General features: G+C 39.4%; 1 protein-coding gene across 1 annotated transcript; it reads left to right on the top strand.

Annotated features, from left to right (window-relative positions):
- The first annotated feature begins 2,632 nt into the window (after nt 1–2,632).
- On the top strand, nt 2,633–11,226 carry LOC109534176. The gene is made up of 22 exons (XM_048667041.1): nt 2,633–2,733; nt 2,786–2,914; nt 2,964–3,098; nt 3,169–3,337; nt 3,396–3,581; nt 3,636–3,841; nt 3,893–4,073; nt 4,127–4,293; nt 4,353–4,485; nt 4,550–4,682; nt 4,805–5,002; nt 8,568–8,688; nt 8,761–8,889; nt 8,947–9,081; nt 9,318–9,486; nt 9,537–9,722; nt 9,772–9,977; nt 10,030–10,210; nt 10,267–10,433; nt 10,486–10,618; nt 10,678–10,810; nt 10,972–11,226. The coding sequence occupies exons 1-22, from the start codon at nt 2,680–2,682 to the stop codon at nt 11,171–11,173; spliced, it is 3,453 nt and encodes a 1,150-aa protein (XP_048522998.1). The 5' UTR covers nt 2,633–2,679; the 3' UTR covers nt 11,174–11,226.
- The last annotated feature ends 835 nt before the right edge of the window (nt 11,227–12,061 follow it).

Raw genomic sequence — 12,061 nt, 5'->3', positions numbered from 1 at the left:
CTAAAATTCAGTTTCGATATTGAAATCGAAGCACACCGTATGATTAAAGGGTTATGCGATTCCGTCCATTCTGATCGAAATAACTTGATGCAGTGGCAAATTCATAAAAATCCAGCAAAAGCCCGCATATGCATACGAATTGAAATGCAAATATCGGTTTATTTGGAGCGTAAGCTGGAATCGAGCTTAAAAACCGCCAACTCAGCTGGGCCTGAGCATCGATTGTGGCCGACTTATCAACCTAGCTAATGGACAATTACTGCATAGAGGGCTCTTTCCTTTTCAACATAGATCTACGACGATGCTGAAAAGACCGTGAATAACATGAATAGTAATTTTTGTTGACGAATTTACATCGCCTTTGTGGACTACGTCAGAAGGAAAAGGATAAAGGAAAGCTGAGAGAAAAAAACGCTACGCGATGTAGAACTTTTTTAACGTAAATTTGTAACAATTTAACATTTACCTATTCCATATTTATCTATTCCCGTGAGAATTTTTAATAAATTAATTGAGGCAATCGCAATGAAGGAAAATAATCTGGATTGGAAGCTGGTAACCTCCCATTTTCTGACTTAATACAGATTTATTTTCCTGACAGCATGTACTTGTTATTACATTCACTGGTATGTATGTATTGAAATCAATTAATCTTAATACATCCATACCATTGTCGCAAATGTAGGCAATAATTCAAACAAATTTGAGGTTTCAAGACAGCAAACACCTAAAAGAATCTCATGTTTCCCAATGATGAGTTTGGATGAATTTTAAATCGGATGATGGCGCTGTTGTCTCGCCGAAACGTTATATGAAATGAACGATATACAGATGTTTATATTACGCTTTGACTGAAAACCAGGAAAGAAAAAAATATAAATAATACAGATTTTTTTGTAATGTGTGCATTTCTAACTCTTCCACCTGCCCTTTTGCTATTTTGTTTGCTTGATTTAATAAACATTTATTTCCAACTTTGTTCGTAATTGCCTTTTCCGTTAATGGAATCATAGAAAGTGAAAGAACATACAACACATGTGCAACATTTAAAACCCCGCTTCTGGCTGATATTTTCGTTTAAAACTGGCAATACAAAAAAATGGATGTAGCTCCATTATCCTGTGCTAAAAATCCTCCGATAATATCTGCAATTTATCCCAATGCATATGCGGATTTTTGCCACATTTTTGTTCTAAGCCAGTAGATAAAGTTGTTTCGGTCCGAGTGAACATTATCAGCTTTATTGCGGTCAGTTCGTGTAACTTTTCGGCCCATTTACATAATGGGCCTGTAAATTCGGTGTAATTTGAATAAATCGCCGGAATTGTACGGATTAAGTGCCTTTGATTGAATACAAAAATGCCTGTGCCCATACAGACTCAACGTAGTCATATAGCAATTTCAATAAATTACAAAGCTTTGACTTTTCTTCAACTTTACATAAACCCACAAATTTGGAAACGACTCCACATCTTTCGTCATTACTGTGCCTTATGTGTGTATTCTCAATATTTCGTCAACTAAACCAGCTACAAATTATGTCGAACAATGTGTTCTAGGTACATAGTTAGTTATTGGTCCTTAAACAAAAGCTTGTTTGCACATCAAACAATCTAAACAATCATAATTATCTGGGAATACCCTGTATACGTGTTTGCCCAGTCCCTAAGTTGTTTAATCTACTGTTTCTTCATTGTAGCGCACGTAGTATGTGATTTTGAAGGAAATATAAGTGTTTTCCTGTTTTTTTCACTACTCGATCACACGTTTTTTGTCGTATTTTTGTAATTGTTTTTAACTGTTATTGTCTTTTTGTTTGTTTATTTTTAATAGCTTGTAAAATCGGAACTTAATTCAACTTAATTGGAGTACTTTGCTGTGTCATACAAATTTTTCCGGTTGGAGACACGATGAGATCAATAGAGGACACAAAAGCACGGTGCTGTTTCTTTCAAGGAGAAGACAAAATCAAATGACCAAAAAACGACAAACTTTTATGTGTGATAACAGCCATCTAAATCTATAACAGAAAGGCTGGAAGTTATTAGCGAAAGCTTGAAATTGTAGTTAGTTCTTTGATTCTAAAATTAGAAATGAAATTTATCTTTCAATTCACAGTGCCAGAAACATGTGAATCGTTTATATGAAAAATCTCGCATGTTTCAGCACATGAAACTGAATTTTATGGGATTTCAATTGGGGCAGTTCCACAGGTTGAAACTCGACCACTTCAGAGCAACAAATATTTTCAGTTTTCTCAGTTCCTTAAGACACGTTCTCAGTATTCATGGAGAGGCGATAAATACCCGAGTTTTGCTAAATTTGCTCATTTTTACCAAATATACCGATACATTTAAGAATGTACACCCTTTCTATAGCATTTTATTTTTTCGCTGAGAGTTTTGTTCTCATCTGAAGATATTATGTGCCCGCACGTCCTAGCCACTTTCCTTGAACATACAATATGTTTTAACATTTCAAGTTTCAAGAGTTAACTTTCAAGTTTAATATTTTAAAAATCTTAGATAGCTCAAGAGTACACATCCCCTTAAAAACTTGTAATAAGATAAAACATTACACAAACACCACAAATAAAACGCTTGAGTAGCTGATAACACTGAAGCACTTTGTTGTCCACTTTTGGCCTGACTTTGCTAGTCAGTGGCACTCGGCAACAAGATGAAGTTGCAAGCGGTTATTTGCGTGTCTCTGCTTTTATTTATTGGGACTTTGGTAAGGATCTGGAGATTAAACTATTAGTAGACTGATATTTGGATTTTTTCAGGCTCAACAAGTCACTACTCCAGATGGGCCAGTCCGAGGAGTGGCTGAACAGACTCTAAGTGGAAAGACTTACTACGCCTATTACACTATTCCCTATGCCAAACCTCCTACAGGATCAAGGCGATTTTTGGTAAGAAGTGTTCTAGAAAGTTGAATACGGCTACAGTTTGTTATTTAAGGCTCCGGAAGCTCCAGATCCTTGGACCGAAGTGCATGATGGAAGTAGCGAGAACCCCAACATCTGTTATCAGTTATATAACGATTATGATGTAGAAAATGAAGATTGTCTTCACCTGAACGTCTACACCCCTCAAGTATGTGCCAATCTTGCTACGGCTAGTAGAACAGGAGAAATTTCATGCTAAACGGAGGGATTTCTTTCAGAATCCTTCAGAGGAAAGTCGCAATTTGCCCGTTCTGGTGAACATTCATGGAGGTGGTTTTATCACCGGCAACGGACTGGCCTCCTCTCCAACTGGAGGCATGTCTCCCAAGTTCTTGGTGGAAGAGGATGTAATCTTCGTGTCCTTCAACTACCGACTGGGAGTTTTTGGTGAAACTAACAAAGTGCTTAGGTAACAACTCAAAAACTAACTCGAGTGAAACCACAGGTTTCTTGTCAACTGGAGACGAAGTGATTCCTGGAAACGCCGGCTTAGCCGATCAAATCCAAGCCCTCAAATGGCTGAAAAAGAACATAGCGGCCTTTGGAGGAAATCCGGATAAAATCACCATTGTTGGACAATCGGCTGGAGCTGCCTCTGTTGGATATTTAATTCTCAGCCCAGCTGCAAGCGGTAAGACTTAATGTCTGCCCAGTTTCAGAAAAGACAACCTTTGAATCCTTTCAGGGTTATTTGCGGGGGCAATTTTGGAATCGGGAACTCCACTGGATCCATGGTCTTACCAAAGAAACCAAACCGAAATCAGCTTCAAAACTGCCAGCTTTGTTGATTCGGAATTCGATTATTCTAGAGACTCGCAGAGATTGCTAGAAGTTTTGCAAAGTGCTGATGCCCGGACGGTTGATGCTGCTGCCACCTCTTTTGCAAACTGGGTATAGGCCTTAATTGTGCACTCGAATGAATATTATTAATTTTTTTGCAAGGACGCTGGTCAGCCCTATGCTGTTCACAGACTTCAAATGCAACAGGGATTCTATTATACGCCAATAATCGAGAGTTCGGTTATTCCAGAGTACCAATACGAAGCACTTGCAGATGGAAATATTAACAAAGTACCTGTACTAATGGGAATCTGTTCCGAAGAAGGTCTTACCAACTTGGATCGTAAGTGTCTGTCTTATAGGAAGTAATTAACGATATTAAGTGCGGTTTCTTAGAATACTTGGACAACACTCTGCAAGCTTATGACGATACTCCAGGATTCTTAAATCCCCAGGATCTTCATATTAATAACGAACCCACCTGGGCTGAAGTTGGAAATTTGATCAAAGAGGAATATTCCCCGTCGAGCACTTTTGTGAATAATAAACTGGGCGCAATTCAGGTATACAATTGGTTTTTCTAGCCAGGAAAGTGCTGAATTCATTTGTTTAATCGTTTCAGTACTTTACCGAACATGACTTTGCAAAAGGATCAATCAAGCACGCAGAACTGCAAGCAGACCAAAGCGATGTCTATTTCTATGAGTTTGCCTATTCTGGACAGCTGGCTGGAAATACTGAACATACTTATCCAGGTAAATAACGTCTTTGTGTATTTGAATTATGCTGTAAAACTGGTATATTTGCAATGAAATTCAGGCTCAGGAAATGTGTCCCACGTCGAAGAATGGATCTATCTTTACTGGGGCTGGCCGGTTAGCGGCTATCCAGAAAACGACCAATTGGTGCATAATAGGCTTGTGAGAATTTGGACCAACTTTGCCAAATATCAGTACGTCGTCACATTTACATCACTCTCTTCCATAAAGCAATTTATAAATAATTTCTTAACCATTTCGAAGGCTGGTAGTCCCTTTAATTTGGAAACTATGAATAAAGACGTTTAATCTGCAGGAATCCCACTCCATCGGCTGAAGAACTGCTTCAAGAAATCACCTGGCCAAAAGTGACATCCGGAAACTTCCAATATGTGGAAATTGGAAACTTTGCCGACCCTAATTTGACTATTCAACAGGGTAAACCCAAGTCCAATAGGATGGAGTTTTGGGACCGAATCTACGAGTCATACGGAAACCGACCATTTGATACTTATTAAATGATCATGTTTAATACTACCGTGTGAATAAAAGAGAAATGATGAACTAATTTCGATGTTTTTTTGTATTTTTTGTTAGTATACCTTAGCGGAAGTGATATATTTTCAAATATGCTAAGCTCACTTTTCGTGGGTGTCTCAAATGAACGTTTAAGTGTTTCAATAGACAATAAAATATTTCAAAGAGTATTCACTGAGAAACTAAAGTTTTTCTTGCTTCGACTTTTAAGCTCTAGTTGTGGATATTTTTGCTAGAGCTAGTCCGTCGGAACTTTTGCTCTTTTGTGAGTGCCTTTAATGGCTTATTTTAATTTAAGTTTGTTGTGCGATTGGACTATGTGCTTTGAGAATGCCGTCCGTGCATTGCTTGCCCTTTGTACCAGTGGCTAGGTTTGGTGAGGGGGGGGAATGATAGAGAGGGGAGTGAAGGGGGTTTCGAGGTATAAGGGTGGTGTGGGGGAAAAAATGGGTGGTTGTGCGGGGGGGTTTGGGGAGCTATTCTCAGTTAAGGGGGGCCATGATGGATTTTTGGCCCTGATTATTTTGCAGTAGGGTGTTTTTAAAGGTGTTTTGGATTAGTGGGTTTGAATGATTGAGGACTTTGGATTTGAATTGAGTGTTTTTTAGTAAGGAATTCCTGGATAGTGTCAATTTTCAAGTCTTTGTGTATGTCCTTGTTACGTATGTACCAGGGAGCTCTGCACATGGATCGAAAGATTTTGTTTTGTGTTGTTTGTATTTTAGTTATGTTGGTCTTGCAGGTCGTGATAAATGCTGAGGCGCCGTAAAGAAGCTGTGGTCGAATAATTTGTTTGTATAGGAGGAGTTTGTTTTTGATGGTAAGTTTACTGTTGAGATTAAGAAGGGGTGGAGGGCTGCACGTGCTGCTCTTGCTTTGGTAATTTTGTAATACCTAAGTATTTTGCTGTTTTAGACCAGGCGATGTTTTCGTTGCGTAGAGTGATGTGTCTTAGTTTGTCTGTACGTTTCGTGTTTATCATGAGTGTTTGTGTTTTTTCCGCGTTGATTTTGATTTTCCAGAAGTCTGTCCAGTCTGTGAGTTTGTCTAAGTTTCTTTGAAGTTTTGGCGGAATGTAATTGGGGTTTTTGGAAGTGAAGTATAGACAGGTGTCGTCCGCAAACAGGGCAATTTTAGTGCCTGGGTATTTTGGGATGTCGGCTGTGTAGGTATTGTAAAGAAATGGGGGAAGGGGGGATCCTTGCGGAACTCCCGCTTCCACAGTTCTTAACGAGGAAAGGTGATTGTTTAGTCGGACCCGGAATTTTCTGTCTTTTAGAAAGCTTGCCACAAACTGCACAAAGCTAGTTGGCAGATTGTAGAGGCTGGCCAATTTCCAGGTCATTCCTTCGTGCCAGACAGTGTCGAACGCTTTTGCTATGTCCAGGAGAATAATCCCCGTGGAGGATTTTTCCGGGAGTCCAAGCGCGGCGTCTTCCACTAGTCTGGCCACTTGCAATTCGGAGTCGTGATTTCTCATAAAACCGAATTGTTCGTGGGGGATACCGCTGTTATGGGAGATTTTATCCAACAGTCTTTCTTTGACTTTGAAATTCTACGTAAGTTTCGAGAAGGTGGGCAGAAAGGGGAAGGTTTTTGGGGGAAGGTTTTGTTTTTACCTGGCTTTGGGATGAGAGCTATAGCAGCTGTTTTCCAGCTGCTAGAAAACTCTCGGTGTGCAAAAGCACTGTTTATCAAGGTTAGGAGGTTACGTAGGATGTTTTCTGGGAGCATTTTGATCACCCTGTTTGAGATTTTGTCAATGCCTGGAGCGGTTTTGGTCTTTAGCAGATGTATTTGGGATTTTAGTTCGTCGATTGTAACTGAGGGGTAGTTTCGTCCGTTTCGGTGATGGTTTTAGTAGTTACGTCTTGGTACTGGTTCTCGACTTCACTCGCTTCTTTTTGGGATTTGTAATATTGATGTTGTGGAGATTTAGGAGAGTTTAGATCTTGGTCCAGTCTGCCGGGTTTTTGGCCGTAATTGGGACAATAGTCTTTGGTTTAGGAGTTTGAGTGGGTTAAGGGAATTTGGTAATTTGGGGTTTTGGGGCTTGGGTTGTTGGTGTCACTGTTGGTGCGTTTGTTTTGGCTTCTTCAGCCTGTAGGTGTTTGTTGTGTGTTTTGTTTGTTGTTTTTGGAAAGTTTCATGGAGCTGCGGGCTTTAGTGGCGGGAATATTAGGTCAATTTCCATGGATTCAGTCGTTTAGGGCTGGGTCGGTGGCGTTTGAGTAACATGTTGGTTTGGTTTTTCAATTCATTCGAAAGCGGATAACCTCTCGGAAAGTTTTGTAACGTTTGTGTTTAGTTTTTGGATTGTGGCTAGGGCTTTTTTTAGTTGAGACTGGAGTGAGTCACGTTCTTTTCGGATGGTGTTGTAGGAGTGGGTGGAGTAGGAGTAAGGAGTGGATTTTGGGTATTTGCCAGAGGCACTTACCTGGCTTTTTTGAGGGCCGGTCGTAGCCGGGTCTTCCTGAGCACTCATTGCTTTCACTTTTGGGCTTTCCGGAGCCCTGCAAGGGGGGACCTGCACTTGGCTCTGATGGAGCCACGTGCTCGAATTTCTTTTTTGTAGGTGAAAAACCGGGGCTTTTCGTTTGACAGGGGCCACACACGCTGAAGTGCCGAAACAAGCTGTACCCAACCCACCAATTCCAAATAAGAAAAAAATAAACAAACAGGTAACAGAGGAAGTTTGCGATGTTGATCGTACAAGAGACAAGCCATCAATCGAATGATGGAATGTTGAATGCTTTTAAGCCCTAGCCTCTCTTAAAGCCGTCAGTTTTATGTTTTTTTTTTGGCAGCCGAGGTGTTTTGCATGCCACTGGCTACTTGATTTCTTCAACCAAGTCCCGCACACGCACTGCCTCAGTTAGACATGTTTTGTTGGAATATTTAGAACTTTAGGCTGACAAAATCTACAGGGCTTCATGTGGCACTCCTTCTACTTTCAAGTTTGGCAAGAAAGTAATTTTAATAAATTATCTGAAAATTATCTCTGGCCGGAGTTATTTGCAGATGTTAAGTGTTTTTTCCAATGAAGGATATAATTACTAGTTCTGCCATTTGCGGCTTTGCCACATGTAACTGCATGTATTTTAAATGAAACACTCTTTCGTCTAGGAAAACAAAGAAAATCATAAAAATCAGTGGTTTATAAAATATTGTAGAAAATACATTTTCTTGTTGTAAAAAGTTTGAAAAACCTAATTTGAAAGCTGTTACGAAGACAACGTTATTTCTTATTGCTTTCACCACAAAAACGCAACTTTGTTTTATCCGCTACTGCAAATTAATATGGACTCTTCTGTAGGATCTAAAGACGCAGAAACAAATTTCCTAAAATTGAAGTTTTCATGCGTAGTTAATGATTGAAATCCACACAAATCTCAGAATTAGATAAAAAATTTCCATGACCGTACTTCAAGTCACTTTAACTTGCTTTCTAAAAAATATAATTAAAACTAGCAACATTCATTTATTTAAAATATGTTTCCTAATCTAATCCCATAGTGAAGCATGTACTGATTAATTTAAAGTATTTTGATGAATATTACAAGTGGAGCCACAACTTATGGGGACACTTGTGGCTCCGACCTCAGCAGCATGGAGTTAAAACTTGCAATATTTTTATGTACTCTGTTCCTTATTGAGGCGTTGGTAAGCAACATATTTCTATCTTTCAATACCAAAGCGTGTTCTTTTAAGGTCTAATGCATTTTTCATTTTCAGTCTCAACAAGTAACTACTCCGGATGGACCAATTAAAGGAACCACTGAGCAAACTCTCACTGGCAACACTTATTACGCCTACTACAGCATTCCCTACGCAAAGCCTCCAATTGGTTCCAGGCGATTTTTGGTAAAACCTTTATCAAAATTAAACCTAAGTTAAGTGTCCTAACATCAGCATTTTCAGGCCCCAGAAGCCCCAGATCCATGGACAGACGTCCATGATGGAAGTACGGAAAACCCCAACATGTGTTTCCAAATGTTTATCGACTATGACGATGAAAACGAAGATTGTCTCCACTTGAATGTTTACACTCGACAAGTGCGTATGAATTTCACTTCTACGGTATTAAGTGTCAGATTTTTGCCACTTATTGGCCTAAAAATTATACCTGTTAAGACAACTGCGGCGGAGTTTTCTTTGCAGCTAGAAACTTGGAGTCATTGGAGCAAACGTTTTAAGTTTTCAAGTTTCGATGCAAACAATGACTTCAATAGATTATTACCACAAAACTACTGCTCTCGCCTCATATTGAAAATGAATGATTTTATTGATAGGACCCCACACAAGAAAGCCGAAATTTGCCGGTGTTGGTTTACATTTATGGAGGTGGATTTATTGAAGGCAACGCGTTGGAGGTCTCCCCAGTTGGAGAACTGCGCCCCAAGTTCTTGATAGAAGAAGAAATCGTTTTCGTCGCCTTCAACTACCGACTGGGACCTTTTGGTGAATTTTGCAAACTATTTCTTTCCATAAAACTAGCATGTTCTTAATAGGTTTTATGTCCACTGGAGATAAAGTGATTCCCGGAAATGCCGGCTTAGCTGATCAAATCCAAGCTCTGAAATGGGTGAACCGAAATATTGCGGCTTTTGGCGGAGACCCAGATAGAATTACCATTGTCGGTCAATCAGCTGGAGCAGCCTCTGTGGGCTATTTAATTCTTAGCCCTGCTGCTAAAGGTACTCTGGCCCTAAAATAAATGTTAGTCATTCCTGAATCGAATTTTAGGCCTCTTTTCCGGAGCGATTTTGGAATCAGGAACTCCTCTGGATCCATGGGCTTATCAGAGAAACCAAACCAAGAACACGTTTAAAACGGCCAGCTTCATTGATTCTGAATTTGAAACATCCACCGATTCCCAGAGACTATTGGAAGTGTTGCAAAATGTTGATGCCAGACAAATTGACGCAGCTGGAACAAGCTTTGCAGACTGGGTAAGTTTCGCTCAGGGCAGGAATGAAGAAAATGTAATGTTGGTTAGTGCAGGTGGGTAGCCAGCCAGATGCTGTCCACAGGCTTCAAATGCAACAAGGTTTCTACTTTGCACCGGTGATTGAAAGTTCAGTGGTTCCCGAATACCAGTACGAGGCCCTTTTGAACGGAAACTTTAATAACGTGCCAATTCTAATTGGAACTTGCTCGGAGGAAGGCCTTACTAATTTGGATGGTAAATAAAAAGCTAAAATTTCCACAGAAGCACTTGTACTAGTGGCGTTTTTATAGGAAATCTGGATGACACCCTAGAAGGATACGACCGAACTTTGGGCTTTTTGAATCCTCAAGACCTTCACATTCAAGACGAGCCAACTTGGGTGGAAGTCGGGAATATACTGAAGGAAGAATATTCTCCATCTAGTAGTTTTTTAAATAATAGACTGGGGGGGATCCAGGTAAAAAAATGTTTTTACAAGGGCCAACTCATTTAAGTTTTCGTGTTTTTAGTACTTTACTGAACATGACTTTGTCAAAGGGGCTGTAAAACATGCAGAACTTCAATCGGCTATGAGTGATGTTTATTTTTATGAATTTGCCTATTCTGGGGAACTGGCGGGAAATACTCAACACACCCTTCCAGGTAATTGTTTAACTTAAAGGAATAGAGAGTTAGCGACTTTTGACTAAATTTTTTGATAGGTTCAGGCAATGTTTCTCACGTGGAGGAATGGCTATATCTCTACTGGGGTTGGCCAGTCGAGAGTTTCCCAGAAGGAGATCAATTGATTCATCATAGATTGATTAGAATATGGACAAACTTCATCAAATACCGGTAAGTCCCTTTAGAGAACGCATAATTTTTTGCTCTCCCAGTAGCTTTTTTGCTTCCCCAAGCTTGTTAATTGCGTCAAGTTATAAAGCGCATGTTTCGGCAAATGTTCCATATTTATTTTCTCGAATGAAATGCCGATTAAATGAAGTTCCATTTCCTAGAAATCCGACTCCGTCTGCGGACGAACTTCTCCAAGAAATCACGTGGCCTAAAGTGACGGCTGGAAACTTTCAATATGTTAAAATAGGAAACTTTGCAGACACCGACTTAACTATCGTGCAAGGCAAACCGAAAGCTGACAGAATGGCCTTCTGGGACACCGTCTATGAGAAATATGGAAATCGGCCATTCGATACTTATTGAGTGGGAATTGCTTGTTATTTTGTCGTAGAAATAAATGATTGGGGAAGTACCGATTTTTTGGTTTTTTTTGCAACGCACGACATATTCTAAAAGCTTTGAAACCCAGGATATTTTCATATTTAGTTTGTGGAATTTCGTTGAATAAGTGCGTTCACATTTAAACAACAACAAACGGTTAATTTAAAATAATCTCATTGGTTACATTTAGCTCTAAGGCTTAAAGAAGGAGATATCTTAGGTGTTTCTGGACTACCCTCTCTTACTTAATGCTGTGTGGGTGCATCTATTAAGTTATACGCATCTAGGAATATTTGTCATAAAGTGACCAGCAGCTGACAAACAAATAAATTTTAATTGTGGAAAATATCTTCCCACTTTCTAGTTGCAATTTTGAAAAGCCGAAGGATGAGACTCGACTAACCAAAATGGAATCAGCAGAAATATTTTCTAGTTTATTTAGAATTTTAGCAATAAGTTATGCTAGGAGCAGAAGTATCACATTTATTAGGATTTTCAGCCATGCCCAAACAAAATTGTTTATTGGATGTAGGTCTGTTGATCGGACTCGCTAAGCAACTGACCAAATTTTCCAATCTCGTGTACCGGATTATTTTTTGTTGGGAGGTGCGTTACTGTCGTATTCTAATCACATTCTTAAACAAATTTTTTGTCATCGGCATTTTAAAGAAGTGGCGTGTTTTTTATTATCAACGAGCCAAAAAAACAGCTATTAATTAAAGCACGGTAAACTTTTTGAGACACTTTATTCTGAAACTAATGGGTTTCTCGGGTTTTTAGGCCGTCGTTCGGTAGAATTTCTTCTTTGTGATTTTTTTGTGAATGTTCTTTCTTGAAGTTTAGCAAGCACGAGTGGCTTGCATCTTCTGA

The sequence above is a fragment of the Dendroctonus ponderosae genome, unplaced genomic scaffold (assembly GCF_020466585.1).
Source record: "Dendroctonus ponderosae isolate FM_Combo_2020 unplaced genomic scaffold, Dpon_F_20191213v2 Dpon_F_20191213_1, whole genome shotgun sequence".
NCBI lineage: Eukaryota > Metazoa > Arthropoda > Insecta > Coleoptera > Curculionidae > Dendroctonus > Dendroctonus ponderosae.
Note: the sequence above shows the minus strand (reverse complement) of the source record. Positions and strands in the feature narration are given on the sequence as shown.